Source organism: Temnothorax longispinosus, chromosome 7 (assembly GCF_030848805.1).
Source record: "Temnothorax longispinosus isolate EJ_2023e chromosome 7, Tlon_JGU_v1, whole genome shotgun sequence".
In the NCBI taxonomy this organism is placed as follows: Eukaryota; Metazoa; Arthropoda; class Insecta; order Hymenoptera; family Formicidae; genus Temnothorax; species Temnothorax longispinosus.
In genome coordinates, this window is record NC_092364.1 from 18,557,357 (window position 1) to 18,577,804 (window position 20,448).

General features: G+C 40.6%; 1 protein-coding gene across 11 annotated transcripts in view; it reads left to right on the top strand.

Moving 5' to 3' along the window:
• Liprin-gamma overlaps positions 1-20,448 on the top strand; it is a 125,206-nt gene that overhangs the window by 10,569 nt on the left and 94,189 nt on the right. For 5 of the 11 annotated variants that reach the window (XM_071784323.1, XM_071784312.1, XM_071784313.1 and 2 more), the window contains exon 1: positions 5,382-5,583. The exons of 1 other annotated variant lie outside the window; for it this stretch is intronic. In XM_071784323.1, the coding sequence (XP_071640424.1) occupies positions 5,397-5,583 (187 nt within the window). In that variant the 5' untranslated portion in view covers positions 5,382-5,396. Of the gene's footprint in view, positions 1-3,002; positions 3,046-5,381; positions 5,584-20,448 lie in introns of those variants that run through there. 5 more of the 11 variants (XM_071784319.1, XM_071784322.1, XM_071784321.1 and 2 more) reach the window with 3 other exon arrangements.

Below are 20,448 nucleotides of genomic sequence, written 5' to 3' on the forward strand. Positions count from 1 at the left end.
TATTTCGGCATTAACTCGTTAATAACTTCGCATATATAATAATCCGCAAAAATCACGCGAGTAATATTACGATCGTGCGAATATCGCGACGTTCGCGACGTAATATCTCTTCTCGTGTATGATCTCGAAGATCAAACTCCGAAATTGCGAAATTGCGCATTAAATCTCGAACGGTATTGTACGAATAATTCGAGTATCAATTAATGTAATGGTCGCGAATCACGTCGCGCTTGAGAAAGTGGCTGTCCTGTGGCACAGGACAAAATAACAAGCGATTACTCACCCCACGGTTGCTCCGCCGTCGCCCGATGCCTCCCAGGCCTCCTCCTCCTCTCTCCACGGTCCTCCTCCGATGTCGCATCTCCGTCGGCGCACTCGCTCACTCGTTCACGCGTGAAAATATCGTCACTTATGATCGCGCGACACTTTTGTGCACGGCACTCCCGGTATTAATCTCGCGACGCGCGGCGCGTACTTAATTACACGGCGATGGAAGAATTACGTCGGAGAAGCTACGAACGCGAAACTGTACGATCCCCTCGACGCTCGACGCCCGACATTCCGCAGGTAGACGCGACGAGTGAATATAACATGGCGGAGAGAATTTCGTAAATGACGCGGCCGACTTCACTCGTTACTCTCGCCAGGAGCAATCATCGTCGCGTCGCGAGGGCGCTACACTTGCTGCTTGCCAAGCGATTTCGGTCAACTGCAATCGAGATTAAATCGAGTTATGAACATTAGTGTCTATCCCGCACGATGGCCAAATATCAAGAACATACGACGTTATAAAATATAGACTCCGATCGGTAATTAAACACGTCGCGGCGTTACTTACTCCGTTCCGGCGTTCCGCTCGCAGCTCGCATCCTTTATCCGTGTTCCGAAAACGATGGTAATAATTCATTCTGAAGTCGCGCGTCGGGCGACATGGCGCGAGTCAGTTGACGATTGAGATTCGAAAATGCTGACCGCCCACACACACTGTCCGTAAAATGCTACAGCAGTAACAGTAAATGGTTCATGATTCGCGGTTCGCCATTCGCGCCAATTCGCCAGCGGGGCGGTTTTTTGACGAAATCAAAGAGATGGATTTCATCGAGCTTAAGAATCGAGCAACGAGCGACTGATCGAAACCTGACTGTAACATTTAACGGAAAGTGTGTGTGGCCAGCAGAAAAGCGAGAGTCTCGTTGCGAAACAGATCATTCATCCGAAAGAATGTAATGGTAAGTCACTATTATCGAACGCGATATACCTCGGTATCCGTATGAATTCCGTGAAGCACACGTATTAAATGTACATTCGACATACCAGTTTTTCGTAATCTAAACCGTCAATTCGTGCGTTACTCCGCGCGACGATCCGACTTCGAGAGCAATGATGTTTACGTTACAACGCGGCCGCGGCTTCTCGGCAACTAGAGTAGAAGGGATAGAGTGGGAGTAAGGTAACTAGACACGGCCGGCAATGCCGGTATGGCCCGACGCGGTGCGCGCGGGGCGTCTAGTTAGTTTTCCCCCACTCTATCCCCCCCTACTCGAGTTGCCGAAAAGCCGTCGCGAGGTCGCGGGTGTCGCGGCTCGTGGCGTGACATTCGTAACAATGTCCGCGGACCGCGAGACACCCTCGCCTCGCCGCCCGCGTCTCGCAGGATCGTGGTATCGTACGTTGTTCTCGGAATACAGTGCGAGTGCGCAATAGTACACGAATTGCCGGTTCAGACGGAAAACTGTGATACATCTGTGAATGTCCGTTTAACACATGCTTCGCGGAATTTATACGGATACCGTGGTATATCGTATTCGTTAACAGTGACTTTTGATTACGTTCTTTCGGACGATCGGTCTCGCTTTTCGCAATCGTCGACTTGACTCGCCCCTCGCGTCGCTCGTGTCGCGTGGCTTCGGAGTGAATTTGCCGTCGTTTTCGGAACACGGATAAAGGATACGAGCGGACGCGAAGTGGAGTAACGCCGCGCGCCGCGAGGCGCGACGTGGTCAATTAGCGATCGGAATCTATTAACGTCGTGTACATTCAACCTCCGTATTTAATCCTATTTTGATATTTGGCGATCGTGCGGGATAGACGCGAAAGTGAATGTTCGTAACTCGATTGATTTAATTGCAGTTAACCGAAATCGCTTGGCAAGCAGCAAGTGTAGCGTTCTCGCGACGGTTCAGACGGTTGCTCCTGGCGAGAGAGTTGCGAGTGAAGTTGGTCGCGTGATTTTACGAAATTCTCTCCGCCATGTTATATTCACTCGTCGCGTCTACCTGCGGAATGTCGGGCGTCGAGCGTCGAGGGGATCGTAAAGTTTCGTTCGTAGCTTTTCCGACGTAATTCTACTATCGTCGTGTAATCAAGTACGCGCCGCGCGTCGCGAGATTAATACCGGGAGTGCAGTGCAAAGTGTCGCGCGATCATTAAGTGACGATATTTTCACGCGTGAACGAGTGAGTGAGTGAAGTGCGCCGACGGAGATGCGACATCGGAGGAGGACCGTGGAGAGGAGGAGGAGGCCTGGGAGGCATCGGGCGACGGCGGAGCAACCGTGGGGTGAGTAATCGTTTATTATTTTGCTGTTCTGTAGCGGATTTCGCCACTTTCTTAAGCGCGACGTGATTTGCGACCATTAAATACACGATACTCGCGAATTATTCGTACAATACCGTTCGAGATTTAATGCGCAATTTCGCAATTTCGGAGTTTGATCTCCGAGATCATATACGAGGAGAGATATTACGTCGCGGACGTCGCGATATTCGCACGATCGTAATATTTACTTGCGTGATTTTTCGCGGATTATTATATGTGCGAACGAGTTAATGCCGAAATATGCAGCCGCTTATACAGCGGCCGCGATAGTTTCTTGCGTTTCCATTTTGAAATCAGATATCTATTAAAATAACGTTTTAAAAATTTAACGGGCGCGACAATTATTTACTTGAATTATCGATTATTTTGGACGTTGTTTTAACGAGAAAATATTTATGTTGCAGATCAACGCAGAGGGGTTACAACTCCGCTGTTGCGCATCGGCCGGTGAGTGATTTTTTTTTTATGTACCGTCGAGACATTGACGTTTCCACAATTCTGTTTACGTATACATTTTACCATTTCTCATGCATTGCTGTGCGTGGGCGTACGCGCCATTCTATCCATTTATTACACGAGCACGTGCATTTCGTTGAGCGTTCCGCGATGTACTCGCTCTTTATATCGCATGTGGGTCAAGTGTAAGCTGTCAATATTTCGCTTTCCGCGTTTCAACTGCAATGTGTTGGCTCTCCACAGTGCGGGTATTTTTCTTTTCCCATTCCTACGCATTTCGAATATTGACTTTTCGCCATAAATCTTATTTTCACTCTCTCTTCTACGTAATCATTCGGTGGGTTTCAGAGAGCTTTTAATTAAATTTTATCCCGTAAAGAGAGGTTGAAAATCATTAGAATTAATATCATATTTTAAATTAATTTAAATCTATATCACCATATAATGTCACATTGTTTAAATTAAGGTTGGATTTTACTCGTGTTATTTCTCAAGGTGACGCGATTCGTTATCGTATTTTTCTAAGTTATAAACTGCGATTACAAATAATATCTTCTTTTGAATGTATTAGTTCTGGTCATGTCACTAGCGTTATCTTTTAAAAATTATAACTATTAGAAAACGAAAAGGGGGGCTCAACGGTTCGCGTAATAATTGCATATTCGCAATTGCAAACAGAGGGGTAAGTAGACTAGTTTTTTTATTTCTGTAGGACGCGTTGTGTCTGCGAGAATACGACGGAATTTATGAACTCCCGTGGAATTCTTTGATCCTTTTACGACATTATGGGTGCGATGCAGAAGCGATAATGTCGCGTAAAATCCGTGAGCAGCAAAAGAAATGGTAACGACAATGTAAGCTTACAACGGGGTGCCTTTGCGCTCCAACATTCTTTTTACACGCTCCGTATATTTCGCGGTGCATCCGCCTCTATATCCTGTTTATATGTTATGCCTTGGCGAAAGCCGAAACCATCTTATTTTCTCGTTTCTCGTATAAATATATTCGATCGAAGATATTTTTTCCGTGACTAACAATAAGACTCGACCGAATTACTTCTTAAATCTACTTTAGACGAACTATATATAATTTTGGTATCAGATTTCAGGATAGCACTCTGATTATTATTTTATCTGTAATATGAAAATTATTTTAAAAATTAGAATGCATATATATTATTATATATATATTGCAATATATATGTACATATCTAAATATGTAGCATATAAAATTATAAATAGAATTCTGTCTTCATATCTGACATGAATTATAGATCGTCTGTAATGACTTTACGATGGATTGAATTTTTCGGATGCATTCAGTTCCCGAAAAAGTTGAAATTATTGTTGTTGGAAAGAATACAGATTTATGCCTAAAAGAAATAAAATTTCTACTACACCTTTTGCTATCTCTTACTACTACTTTCATCTTGTTGTCTCATTGCGCACGCGGAGATTTTTCGTCGACTAGATTCGCAATGACTCGCAATAGCTCGACGAATCTGACGGTAAACGTAATTTGGAGGCGTGATGACATTTTAACTACTGTATAACGGAAACAATGAGCATAACACCCGCGCCCCTTGCGCGAAATACACATACATATACCGGGTGGGAAGGTAACTCTCCCGTTGCTTTGCTAGTAAACTAACTTCCCCATTCCGTCAACATTGTACAATGAATGCTCGCGCGATGCGCTACGCTACGGGGCGAATTTAATAATTGCGCGAATCCCTCTATCTTTGTCCGAGCTCTGCGTAGTACGACGAGGCGCGTTAATTACTTCCACTATTACCATTTCAGATTGAATCTCGGATTGAATGCGCTAGGACTTATTTTACGCGCGCAATCTTTCTTATGAATAATTTTGCATTTGTTGTTATTGGAGTCCACTGAACTTTTTCGCCATATGACTTGTAGCACAGTCGACGCCGAGGATATAAATAGGATTGAGGCAGGGTAATAATTTGAACAATACAAAAAGAAATTGGTGTAAAATAAAAAAACCTGAGTGCTATGTTAATTAACGCAAATTTATATAGGTACCACAATATACCCAAAATTGTTATAGATTAAAAAGAAAGATGTCCAACTATTGAATTGGCGTCAGTGTAAGATATTTCTACTGACCCTTCTATATAAATTTGCTGGTGACGCCAAGGGCATGAGAGATCCAGCATCCGGATCTTCATCCTAATTATGAATGGCGTCATTCGTTCGGACTCAAGTAGGGGAGACGAGCACGAAACGCACTCCTTCTCGTTCACTCTCGTGCCCGTTCTCCTTTTCTCGCTAGACGGTCCCCACATATTATGCAGTATGCGATATGCTGGCGTTTATAAAATGTGGGCCACTTCAGTACGCGGATCGTCGATGCGCGGATCGCATTACTCGAAGCCGAAGCCGATCGTCGACGCCTACGTCTACGCGACGATGATCGAACTCGTCATATTTCAACGTTCGGCTGTCAGACTGTTTCGATGGTGCCGTTGGCTGCTTTATTACCTTTACGCGAACGTATCGAATCTCGGTGAGTGCGTGTTATTTAAAGTGATCGATTTTTTGAAAATTCAGAGAGAGAAATATCTCGTTTTATTTCTGTACTAAAAGAATTTTGTAAAGTTAAGAGATATTTTGGAATAATAACGGTCAGTAATAATAGCTAACATTTTAGTACAGATATGGATAATAATTACGGATGTACTATCGTCGTTTGATAACGTTTCACGGTCATTGCCAAGGTTGATAAGAATGGAAGTGCGGTATAGTCTCTGTAATTCAGCACGTTCTTGTGATAATTGCTTCAAAACTGCAATTTACCGTCTTCCAGCGATATGAAATTGTCTTAAATATTTTTGCGCGTTTTAATATAAGTAGAATAAAAACTAATAGTATATTTGTATCTTCCATCATGCTTGTGCATCGTGATATCTGTCATTTTCTGATATGAAAAAATGATCACTATCTTTTTACACTTTACAAGAGATATTACATATTGCATGAGACTTGACCTCTCGCAAGATAACATTTTCTATTTTTAAAATACCAAAAGGATCAAGCTGTTAAAGAGTTAGATTTTGTAACCGGTGGGAGACTAAGAATATTACGAGTACATCTTTCTTTTAGCATTATTAAGTTGATAAAGATTAAGTTGATAACTTTATTGGAAATAACACGACGCGTACTTAACTTGCGTTTACTACTGGCGTTGTCGTTAACATGAGGAAGACTCGTACTGTAACTTACGAAGCTATACGGCACGATTGAAGCTAGGCATTTGTCTCTGGCCACGGTTACCCGCGTGCGTGTAGAAACTAGGCCGCCACTTCCCTTCGTGTTCAAACGCGCTTCCGCATGCCTCTTGAGGCTGCTTCGTGCTTCAGGAGGTGACGCTGCTTGATGCAGTTTGCTGAAGACACACTCGACATTACGGCGTGGCGTGGTGGACAAATATGTCGCATTAGAATGGATATAGATTCGAAATGGCAGCTTCATCGTCAGCGAGAGTCAACTTTATAACCGTCGTATGGAGTAGCACGCGGTTTTCTCTCTCTCTCTTCATCGCATATTGCTCGGTCTCTAAAAAAATTTTACGATTAGTGCTTCTGCTACATTGGTCGAAGATATGTACTTTTTCTTTGTGGTTTTTTCGTTATTATTGCCGCAGTTTGGAATATCCGGTTAGATTACAGTTTTTTTATTTTGTTACAGAGTATAAAAAGTAATAATAACATTCTTATGTTTTTGCAATGGAATGATAATAATCATAGAACTTTTTAACTACATAACTTTAGTCTCATACAAATGGATGAGTGAGAGAGAGAGAGAGGGAGAGAGGGAGGGAGAGAGGGAGGGAGAGGGAGAGAGAGAGAGAGAGAGAGAGAGAGAGAGAGAGAGAGAGAGAGAGAGAGAGAGAGAGAGAGAGAGAGAGAGAGAGAGAGAGAGATTAAGCTATTCTAAATAATGTAAAATAAAATTGAAATTTTAAAGCTTACTACAAGAGTTTCAGCTAAGCAGCTGACGTTATATTTGAAATTTAAAAAGAGCTATGCTGTCGTGTAGCTGCATGTTGCAAATGATATTCCATGGCATATGTTTAAAACATACTCAAAAGTGACATCTTCTATGATTTAGCGATATTTTTGTCACGCTAACGTAACACGAATGGCACAAATATGTAAATCTTTACAGTGGCACTTTTGTCACGTGTAACGTCGTCAGGTTGTTATACTCGTACTTAAATTATAACGCGCGAATAGGTTCGCCGCGAGAGTGACGTGTGAAACGAAACAGGTCGGAGCACCGCGCGTGTCGATAAAAACTCGGTTGAACTCCCAAGGTGTCGAGAGTTAACGGCACAAATTAATAACGCCCGCCGTAAATCCGACCTGTCAACGTCGAATTGTCTGAATTGTCCACAATGAAAGATTTCCGGCGTAAGTACGCTGCGATGTGTGATCGACGAGAAACAAGTTTTCACGGTTCCGCGTTACATTCTTTTGATGACTGGCATTGACATAAATAGGTGTGAGTGCTCTAACTTTACTTGACGTCTTTATCATTCTGCCCTTTAATTTTTTTCTTTGTTTCGGAGAAAGTTAGCGAATTTCAACGCGCGTAAAAGTCATAGTAGTTCGAGAATCGCCTTTTCTATTTCGATTTCCTTAAACAAATTTATATATTATACTTTGTCCGGTTTTGTCTAACAATAAGGTATGAAAGATGAGATCTAGTATTAGATTATATGTAGTTTTGTAAATAATATTAAGTAACAATGGTTACGCGTGCGCGTAACGATAATCTTTCGACATCGTCGCAGATACACTGGTGCACCTGCGAATGCATCATAATAAGCGCTTAGTTTGATTAGCAAATCTGTTCCACGCGCAATTAGCCGCTTCATGAACCGCGTAACGCCGTCTACAGACGAATCGAAAACAATTGGAAACAGTTCGAACTCTACTCATTCGAGTGACATCAAAAGCTTGTCGATTAACTGCGACCCGATTTTCTGCGCGCGCGTCGCGGCTTCAGGATGACGAGACCAGGAAAGATCATTCACAATATACTATAGACGGCACTGGACGATTGAGGGTCGTGTTCGGATGAGTGAAGAAGAATGCGATTCATCGGGGTTATTGACTCTAATCTTTAATTTTAATTGAATAAGAATGATCCGGGGAGAAGTTTTAGGTTTTCTTGATTTTGCTAAGTATCTTAAGAAGAATTTTTTGTTAATTAGAACCGATCATTAATTCTAATCGTAAAGTTAAGACAGATCTTAGTCTTTTGACAGATCCTAGCGCTTTCGTTTTAGCATCCTCGAGATAAGAATAAAGAAATTGCTGACATTAAATTTATACATAGATATACGTTTTATTTATACATGTTAAATTTTATAAAGTGTACTTGATCAGAATATGACTTAGCTCAGCTTTATATTTTATAGCTAAAATATTTTTTAAACTTTTTTTAAAGGCGTTTAAAAGGCAAAAAGTTTAGGATTTATATACATAAAATAATAATATATTTCCATAATAGTGACCATTCCAGGGCAAAGTGTCTAAATATTGGAAATATCAACCAGATACTTCATTAAATCTTCTTCTACAAAGATCAAAGTTGCTGTGCGTCATTCCTTTCGTAAGAATCATCACCGCTCTGCGTCAGCTAGGTCCAATAATATTGCAATATTCGATTTATTAATTAGAGAGGGACCTCCGTCACCCTTCGCAAGGGGAGACTGGGGGAGAATCGAGAACACGATTAGGGTCTCCTCCCCCGGCGGCGAGAGAAAACATTTCCCCGGGCCGAGACCGGTAAACATGCGGGTTCGCGCCGTCGAAGATTGACCGGTCATTTCAGGGGTGGCATGGGCACCGGGCTTAGGTCGGCACGATCAGGATACCGTTTCCAACTGCGAATCAATGGTGCCTGATTGGCCGCACTCTCGGCGCCCGGGATGTCGATTACACGGGCCGTCGTATAACCATGGACTACAATAACACCCGTGATTTTTGAGCCGCACCCTTGTGACTTTCCTCTCACATTGTCGACCTCGACGCGATCCCGTTCACGTGGTCGCCGTTTCGCGGTGAGCTCGTTAGCAGCGCCCGGCTTGAACGCGATGAAATTAGCTGATGCCGCCGTACGAACAATGACCGACGGCCATTTTCACCCAGGGACAATGGTGACTCGGGAAATTGCGGCGGAAATTTTGCGGAACGCTTATCAATCGTAAAACGTGCTGAAATTACGAGCTGTGCGTGCTTCTAAAGGTCCGGCGCCCATTCGCCTTCGCTCAGAAGCGGTTCGCGAAGTTGGGGCTAATTTATCTTCTACTTTGCCAACTGCGTGCAAATGTGCGAAGTGCGAAGTGCATCGACGTGGAATGCTTTACTGCATAATTTATCGCTCGAGAGTTTCCGATTTCCTTGCACAAGCTTCGAACGTTAATGAATATCTATCAGCGGGCATTACACTTGATGATCACGACGAATCGGAGCGTAATTCGCAACATTATACCTCAAATCATTCAATCTCTCTGTATCTCTTCGATAACAATAGCCGCGCAAACACACATCGTCGCGCGTGGCGATAAATTATTGATATTCTAATTACCTTGGAATAATTAGGAGATACCACTGCGGTCGTGCGGTTTCTAACGCTGCTGGCGAATGCGTTTCGACGTTCTATCGAGATCTCGCTAAATCGTATAGTAATCCGCTTCATTTGGGACGAATGCATATTCCGCCACTATTAGCAGCTGCAAGCGATACAGAGTAACATGATTAATCGCGGGTCTTAACGTGCAGAAAATAGATTTGACCGGTGCAGACTATTATCGGCGCGTATTTCCGTCAGCTTAGAAAATATCCGACGTCTACTTATATTACGTAGAAAACGACGCGTCGTATCAATCTTTCTATCGTTAGCGAAAATAACAAAATTGTTTCAAGACAGAGCTAACAATATTCATTAATTACGTTGTTATCTCAGATTACATTTGTTTTAGCGCAATATTAGCTTAAATTTAAGATTACTTTACTAAGCATTTAAACGAAGATCTAATTATGGAGACGCTGTAAAAGGTATCTGCTATAGCGACTTCTCAAGAAACAATCTTTTCGATTAATTTTACGTAAACTTTACTAGGTAATTTAAAAGGGAGGGCACTAAATCTAAGACCAGGAGAATTAAGAACACCATGGTAATAAATCCAACAAATTGCGGAAGTTTTCCGATAGGATCATGCCGATAGTGCAAGGACGGACAATTAGGTGAGATTCGCGATCGCGTAAAAAAAGGGGGGAACTGAAACAAAAATGATTTTAATTACGTTGCGCGCGTATCTCCAAATTGCATCCGGAAATTAAACAACGGTGGTTCGTGTCCCAAATACTCTTTTTGTACAGTATTATTTATTAAAAATCAATTCTTTTTCACCATTATTCCAACGTGCTGGAACGTAAATGTATCGTAAATTTATTTTGCCAGCACAGTGTCGCATTGGTTGCATTAAACCGGAAGATTCCTCCGCTCATAGCAGTCTGAATCCCCCCTAAAGCACGAGGGTGAAACCGATACCCGTGCAATTTTCTCAATTGCACGGCCCCACCCTGTTCTATTATCAATACATTTCTCTGCGTTGATGCAAGTTGTGTTTGATTTGGTGGGCCGCTAAAATGAATGGTTTTCATACGTAATTACAGGATGATACGAAGTATTTATTCCTTTCAAAGACCCATAATTAAGATGCTTTTTGAATATCTTCAATGAATATTACGACAGTAAACGCATCTAAATACACGTTAATTCACAGCTTTGCATTTTTCTTTCACTGAAATACGCTATTCGACGGTATAATTGTTTAGTGTATCTAGCGAAATCCAGGCTATTTATCCGGCCATTAGCTCGGCAATAATAATAACCGCGAGCGACTCGAAACAACGACGTTGATTTACTGCGCTTCGTGACCGCGAATTTGCACTCGCACCGCTATCACCAATTATCAAAGTGGAGCTTTATTCAGTTAGCGGAATGCTTGTTTAGCTACGCGAACCGCGATAAATCCGTATAATTTGATCGCTTGCTCGCGCCAACGTCTCGAATGGGAGAGAAGGAGGCAAAAGGAGGATCCTTATTACTGGATGGCGATTCATCAGCGCGCCTTCCCCCCTCCCTCTGATAAGAGCGCTTGCCCCAATCTTTACTCTCGAAAATGCCAATGAAAATTGACGCGACGGGATCGAGCATTCGCGTGACCCGCGGGATTTAGTTAGGTTACTCATTTAAGTTTCATTTGTGTTACGTGCGCGATGCAGCTGTGCACACTGCACGGTGCATGCTTTCTCTCTCTCTCTCTCTCTCTCTCTCTCTCTCTCTCTCTCTTGCTCTCTCTCTCTCTCGCTCTCTCTTTCGTTCTCAACTTCTCTCCTTCTCTCCATGAGCTAATGCATCGCACAACCCCGACACACGCAAGCAAGGACGACCGGCGTCATGTCGGCTCGATAAATCGGCCGGAAGGATACTACCGGCTATCACGACATTCACGACAGCTCCTTTTACGTAAGAATTCCGCCGAATGTCGCGTAAGTGAAATTCTTCGTTCTCAAGCGAATCCCCGAACGAACGGATGCAAACTCATAGTCGCCAGATTCACTCCCGGATTTTTCAACGACATCCAGAATTATTCGATATCAGTGGTTCTCAGACTTTTTTTAAAATCGCGGATCTTGTATCATTGGAAGTTTTTGCGCAGATATTAGTGTACACTTTTCCCGAACATTAAATGTATTTCCTTCTGTTGATCATTTTTTATAATGATTAATTTTTTTAATCTGTCTTTCCTGACGCGATCCGCGTTTCTAAAAGAAAGAATCCGTGGAAAAGCGTTTGATTGACGGCTGTAAAATGATACGAGCATGGTTCAACCGAGCGTGGACGTATGGTGCGCTCGACGGTAAAAAAGTAATTAATTTCTTGCCCGCGCGTTTCGGTCGATGGCTCCCAGATACTATATCTATCCGAGATTCTCTGTGTACGTAAACGAAATAGCTGGTAAACGAAAAGCACTTGAACTATTTTTAATCCCGGTGGCTGCCGGAAATTCTGAGACATTTTAAAGAGCTTAATTAGAGAATTTTTAAGTCTTCCTTCTTTTAATTCGGATATTTCCTGTTTTTAATATACGTAAAATAAAATATGTAAGAAAAGTCTTTAAGCAGAATTATTTTATTCACAGTTATTCCGGTTCTTTGTCAATCCGGTTCTTCATTATCGATGCGCATTTACGGACATAGAAAAATTGCCGGCTCGTATAGGAAATACCTCATCCTCTCGGTCCTTTCTAGCTGCGCAATTTCTGTTATCAGATTGCGTTAATTTTCACCACACTGTAATTTAAGCGGAGTCACTTCATAATTTATGATTAAAGCTTTATTCGCGCGATACGGGATATATTACGCTGCGCAATGGAAGCGCCAACACGTATTTAGAGATAGCGCGTGATGGAATATCCTCGTTGTCGAAGCGAGGCCGCGCGATTGTTTCTGTGTATCGGGACTTCCGCTCCCTGATCCGCTTTCCTCGGAATTGATCGATTGCTTGTCAAATATTTTCGCGAGCCGTGCGAAAGAGAAGTCGATCCGTGATCGACGTTTCTACTGCCGTAATCTCGAGCACGGGATGCGAATCGGATTGTATGCAAATATGAGGTCGACATCTTCATGGAAAGAATATCTTACTACTTTATAAGGTGATATTCGGTCTATTTTGCGTAACGTGTTATAGCTTGATAGTATATTCCGATAAAAACACTCGATTGTGTCAACGAAATAAAAGGAGAAAGAAAAAGTACCGTTTAGAAAAAGAAGAAAATAACGTGTATCTGATTCACCGCGTTGCAAGCGCACGTATATAGAGGTATTATAACGTGTCATATATATACATGTAATCCATGTGTACATTTCTCTCATTCCTTTTCTGTTTAATTCTTTATTCCCTTTTTAGGAAAGAAAACAGATAAAGGGATATATTTAATAAAGGGATAAGATTATAATTACATTTCTGTTTGTTAATATCTCTCAATTTGTCGTATTATGTCATATGTTATTTGTCGTTTATCGGAACTCTGTTTTGTTAATAAAAGACGCAGCATCTTCGGGATAAAAAATGTATATGGATGGAGAATGCTGAGCGAAATCGCGCGCGTCCTTGTCCTCGGTGGAATCGATAACCGTCCGCCTTCGCACACGGCATTCATCCTAAAAAGTATGTCAGCCGGTACACCGATATGGGTATACATATAGAACCGCCTTAAGCCCCAAAGTTGTTCCTGTACTCGCGTTTTAAGTCGCGGCGAGACTGTGCAATTTCGCGATCGTTAGGAATAAAGCTCACGTGAAACGATAGCAAACTATACAACAACCGGCACCGTTATATTAAGCAAATACGTCCGACCGCGCCGACCGAATTATACCCGAGAGAGATCCTTAATACGCATAATTTATAGCAATTCCATGCATTTTGCATGCTGGAATCGTTGCAGCGCTCGCAATTTGTACCGCGATTATACGTTCACTCATTACATATATCGTTGCATTCCGCGAGAAATTTCAGGTGAGCTTTTCGCCACATTCCTGAATACGAGGCAAATTTTCATAACCGTCGAAACGATGTTTATTGAAAAATCGATTCGCGTTTGCGAATATTTCATTATCTAAAAATTTAACTCGTATTTTGATGGGAATACTTTAATTATAATTGCGGTAAAATTATATTATACAATAAACGTAAAGTATTGAGAAAGGCATAATGTCAAATAAATTGTAGTTAGCAAATTTTGAAAAAATTAATTAAATTCTCGACTTTGCTTGTTTCGACTGTTCAAATATTTTTCTTTCCTCGCGAGCTAGACCCCAGCCGCCTGGTTATGGTAATTGACTAGCAGTGATAGGGTCAGTGATAATTATGGACCATATCGGAGCCATCTAATGCGTAGCTGATGATATTATACGCTTGTGTCTACGGAACGTCCGTAATCAATATCCGCGATCCGAGAGATGGTATAATTAATTTCGTGGACCGAAACCTGAGTCGCGCGCGATTACCGCCGCATGTGCTTGCTACTCGCCGTCAGTTTATAGCGTTCGGTTTATAGCGTATACGTGTCGCAAGGGCTTAACCCGGGGTTTTGTCGATGAGACGGGAATCACTTTATCAGGCCCTTACTTAAGGCAGGAGACGAGTTGCCTGGATAAGCGCGCATCAGATTCGTGACGGTGTAAGGGAGCAGCATCGCTTTCAACGATAAGAGACTTTATTAACGAAAGACACGCGAACAAGCTTGCAGAATAGGCGACCCATGTATCAACGCACTGTTAAAACCTCCTCGTTAATAAGTGACTTACATGCGACATCTCGGAATTTTCAGACTTAAAGTTGTTGTCGAAAACTTTAACGTTTCACAGTTTCCTCTCCGCTAATCTATTTTTTCTTACAATAAATTTTTTTAAAGATTTTTAAGGATATTGTATTATCCTCGTACTATAATATAATGGAATTTTAAAATACCATTTGTTCGTGAATTTCATATTTTATAATGTTATTTTTACTTTGATAAATATTTCTTATCGTTATAAAAGTTTTTTTTGTCTTATGTCTATTTAATTTTCTGTAAAAAGTTTATACTATATATTCACAATTTGAAAAACTTTCTTTACAAGAAAAATATAACGTTTTTCTAGTATAAGAGTTATATCGTCGTGTCAATATAAATGTTAAGCACGAGCGGCGTGAAATAATTAAAAGTTTGTCTTGGTGAGCTTTTCAGACATGGCCCGTCGTAACATTGTTCACCATTCCGGGAGCGTCCCGATGTGACGATGGCGTGAAACTTTATGAAAAAAATCATTACAACGCAACGCCTGTCACGCAAGAATTTCGTTATAATTAAGCTTTCAGTGTTATGTGTATATACCTCGCGATACTTTCATAAATTTATTGTCATTCCCGGAATTCTGGAAGATACTTGAAATTACTTATTACATCGCGCTGCATAGCAGGCAAAATTGCAATTTTATTAAACATTGTAAAGATATACGTATACTCGTGTCAACAGCGGACGAGTATTAACGCGGTTAAACGAATACATTTAAAATCGACATAAATCGAAAGGCCGGCGTAAGTATCAGGGTTTATCGAAATTCCACGAACTATTTTCTCGCCCGCAAGTATTATTTCCTGCGATCGTTTTTCATGTCCGATTTATAGAAAGGATAGCAGCTTCCCCACTTATCATCGATCGTCCATATCTGCATTCCGCCCCGTGGTGTTTCCTCGAAAATGCGGCGGCGAAATGCTGGATATTGCGACGGTGTTACAGATAGCTTCAAGAATAAAATATCCGCTGGCATATAAATATTTCGAGACACGTTTGTCGATAGTAATAACGCGTAGTGTACCGAGATGTGCTTTTCGGCAAATTCTCTGGACCGTGACGGTACGTACCAGCGTCTCACCCTTTCCCTCTCGCTCTGTCCCGAGCAGACTCTACGCAGGTTTTACAGGTACTCGCGATTATAGACGCGGTATACTCGATAAGCATACACCCGCGGTCTAGAAGTAATTAAAAGTTTCCCTCATTGACGAAGTTCGCGCCTGGATACTACACCGGCGGCGTTGCTCGCGACGCTTTCAGAAGCGTCACGAAGTCGGAAGTATAGGTATGCTAAAGGGAGCGATCGTTGTTGGCGCTGAGATTATTTACCGTAATTACAAATGTAATACAGTACAAATTGCATACAGGTTTCCCGCTGATGAGAGATTGGTCCGAAATGTAGATGCAAGTGATTTGTGAACTTCCTAAATGCAATATTCTTTTAAACATAAGCTTGCTTTTGAACGTAAAGATATTTTTTATATGTACCATTTCAACTAAAAAGATTGCGTGACATTAATTCCCTTTGAGACGAGAGACTAACTCGTCTTTCTTCAGTTTCTACGTGGCTTTTATGTACAACGTGAAAAGACTATATCCGTTGGAGATTTTCTCGAGTATGGACACGTACGCGATACGGTGTGGAAAAATGATTGGCTGCATCAGGCCCGATACATTTAGAACTACGACGGTTTGACCCGCTTGCATATCGATGTCGTTAAATAAAACATGCCGAATCTCGCGAGAACGGATCGAAGGCGTTACATCCAGAAAACTCCAATTGAATTTTCGACATGGAATCGTTAAAACTTTCTTTTTCAAGAAAGAACGACGGTTGATGGTCCGTCGGAATCGCCGGCGAAGTTTTGGAATTCGTAACTAATATAATATTACGATAATGCAAGTTCTTCTTCTCCTGCGCCAACAAAAGAAAGTCCAAACAATTACGCGGGCTTACAGACGAGCAGCGATTTAATTCCAAACGATTTCAACTTGCAATCGATTCATCTTTTTTTTTCCCCACGGTCGAATAAGCACGAAACTCTCGATCATTGTTTCAACAATTCCTGAATTTCGCCGAAGAAGAAATATCGCTGCACCCGCATGGGTGCATGAAGCATGCTAACGTGAAATAATTGGAATCGTGAAATCCGTATCTAAAAGGTATGAATACCTATACAAACTCGTTTGCAAATCAATTCTTCCTTTCTTTGCAAGAGAAAATATGTTTCTGAATATATCGTACGTTTATTGAGAAAGAACCGCAATGTATCATTTTTCTTTTATGTAGCAATATCTAAATTTAAAATCATGCACTATTGAAAAGTATTAAAATACATTTGCCGTATTTGCCGTAATAACATGCATGCTTAGGGGGTTTGAATTGACTTTCCAAATAATAACTGGTCTCCAATTCTTTCGAGTTCCTTAAATTTGTCATGAGCATTATTGAAAACTCGTTGCATCGGGTAGGGTCGCGTTATCAGTAGCCGAATCTATGATCGATATTCACGATAATGTCGACCGGTATGACGCGGCGCGGAAAAAAGAGACGAAGCGATGGGAAAAGGGAGAAACGGGGGAAAAAAAAGAGAAGCGAAAACGCATCGAGCGGCGATGGCCGTGTGGAGCCACAGGTATCCCGCAGAATTGCGCGACTTTCGGTCTACCGACCTACAGGTTGTTCCAAACCCCGTCGAGCTTCCTCGTCTCTACCTGTCATCTTCCTGTTCTCGCCTTGGAAATTTATCATCGAGTTTATCATCCGCGTCGTGCGAGAAGTGCATACGTGGAACAACAAAATTGCCACTAGCGATATTATTAGCAGTATAATACGATGATGGAACTTTAAAATTTTTTCTTAGGAATATTTTATTATCTGTGTTGTTTATATTATATCTTATTTTATAATATTTTGTATTATTTCAATTGCAAGATATATAGTGTTGTCTCTTTTATCAGTGTTTACGATTGCAGATAAATTCTTTCGAAATACCTGGCGCCTACGTACGCGTAAATGCACGCTGAATATTCCTAGTGTTGCATTATATATACAGCGAAATGCAACAGTCTCGCGTTTAACGAGTACCGATTAAACGCGCCGCGCTGTCTCGCTCGGCAGACGAGCCGCCGTAATTCACGGGTGCCCCGGCAATATTTCACCGCACATCTCCAAATCGGCAAAACTCTTCCTGCACTCAACTACATTTTTAATAAATCAACCGTACTGCTCGCCCACTCCCGTCCGACCTTCTATCCTCTTCGCATGCCGCCCTTCTCCGCCATTCTCTTCGCCCTTTTTCGCCCACGCGCAGCGCTGGATTTAGGTACATACCCGGGCTTTGCTGCGCAAAAATTTCTGTAACTTCTTTTGTTCGTGGCTCTAGATGGTAAACACATTGTCTTTCAGCCTCCAAGAAAAGAGGGATCAATTTATCGCAATTATAAAGGACAGAACAGCATTGTTCTTCTTGCCCTTGTTGACGCCGAATATAAATTTATTTTCGTGGATATTGGCCGGAATGGGCGAATGCATGACTCAGCCGTATTTAGAGACAGTTGTTTGGGGGTAAAATTAAATGCTGAATCGTTAAATTTGCCTATGCCAAACAGTCTGCCTGGATTTTCTCATAGGATGCCTTACGTAATTGTGGGCGATGATGCATTTCCACTTAAACAGAATTTAATGAAACCTTATCCAAATCGCAGATTAACTATAGAGAAAAGGATTTTCAATTACAGATTGAGCAGGGCAAGGAGAGTAGTGGAAAATGCATTTGGAATACTCGCCAACAGATTCCGTGTGCTTTTAAATCCTATATTACTGTCAGTAGAAAAAGTTGAGGCTATAACATATGCATGCGTTCTTCTACACAATTTCCTTCTATCAAAAAAATGTCAGTGGTATGTTTCTTCTGAGTATAGGAATCCTGAAACTTTTCTAGACTCTGGTCTTGTAAGCATTTCACAACAGTGTGGAAATCGTTGCACCGATACAGCTCGTGTAGTGCGTGATAATTTTGCTGAATATTTCAATACTGCTGGAGTTGTAAACTGGCAGTATGACGCAATTGCAAAGGGAAATGTTTAAGCTTTTGTTAATTTTATTGAAAAAACTTTTAAAATTAATCAAGTGAGTAAAAACTGTATTAATAATAATTTACTGCATTAACTTTATTATTGTAACTTACTGTATTACATACTGTAATAGATTATATTACATACTGTATAACTGTATTAATAAAATTTTATAATAAAAGCATAAGTATGTTTTAATGAATCAAAATTTATTTTGATGCACTAGGTTGTGAAGAACTAAAAATCCTATAGAATAAAAATATAAGAATACGAATACAAATATTGATGTAAACATGTAAGGTTTACATAATCTTAAGTCCATAGTTATGTCTAATACTGTAAATAACTATTGACACTGATATTGCAAATAACATTGCCACATATCCTGCATTCAGCACATAAAAAAATCAAGAAAAATAAGTAGGAAAAATTTAATATATTACAATGACTTCATATATTATTTTAAAATTTAATACATTGTCACTACTCTAGAAAGCTTACACTAAAAAGATACAACTTTTGTGTAGTCATTTATTCAGAATTATTACCTTCAATCTAATAAATTTATCCAGACTTAACCATCTCTCAGCCTTAGAAAAAAATTACATACTAATATAAACTAAAATACTACATAAAATATAATAATATATGAACTAATATACTAGCATACTGATTATAAACATTAAAAAATTGTTTGTAGTTAAAAAAAAGTAATATACACAACCAAAATGTTATCTCTGAAACTATTTGTAGTTGTTTTAAAAAAAAGTAAAATACACAACCAAAATATTATCTCTGAAACTGTTTGTAGTTGTTTAAAAAAAAAGTAAAATACACAACCAAAATATTATCTCTGAACTAGAGTACATAATAAAAAAAGTAAATAATTATTATATATATAGCCACATATTAAGAATTTCGGAATCGTTGCAAATCCGCTGTTCGAGCATTTATACACGTTTGTAAACATGTATTCATAACATCTAGTCGCAGGTCCTCATTTTGAAAGTTGCGCAGTATAGATCCAAGAAACATTAAAAATCCGTCAACGGTTTCTGGAGGACTGTCGGTCTTTGCAACTTGCGTCACTATAGGTTGCCGTATTGAATCAGCCAAAGATTGTACAGCCTCTGCATAAGCATCGTCACTTGTTGTCTTACGTCTTTTTGCTTTGGAATGAGAAGGAGGAGGACATGCAGTGGAGACTCCCGAAGACGACGGTATTGCAGGACTGATAGATAGAGAAGGGCGAACTGGGCCTAGTGACATTGCAGGACTGACAGAAGGAGAAGGGCGAACTGGACTTGGTGAGGCTCTTTGTGATTGGATGGAGGTTGAAGCTCCAACAGTATATTGTCTAATAGTTGGTCTTTCTAAAGCTGAGGATTCAAAAAAAGTGGGTTCATCTGATTCTTTGGGTTCATCTGATTCGTTGCCAGGCTCCTCTTCAGTAAAAACGTTAAAATGACCATCTTCTGTGAATCCGTCCGTGATTACGTGGATTGAATCCTGAGAAAATTCTGTCTCACTGTTCTTGTTCTTTTCTAGGGAGTTTCTACTTTTTCTTGGTGTGAAGAAGGTATCCAAAAACATGAGATGTTCAAAATACCAAAGACTAGGTTTATATACCTATAATTACACAGTAAAAAATTTTGTATTAATTTAACACATTTCACATGTCCCAAACAATCCACGCAAATTTTTGTGTTATTTTAACACAAGATGAATATGTTAAAAAGTAACACAAATATTAACAATAAGATAATTCTATAAGATTAATAACTTTATAATTCTCCGATCTTTCCTTTCAATTTTTAAATAAAGGAATGTAAATTAGAGTTACTTGACTTTCTTTGAAACATTTAAAAAATATCTTCG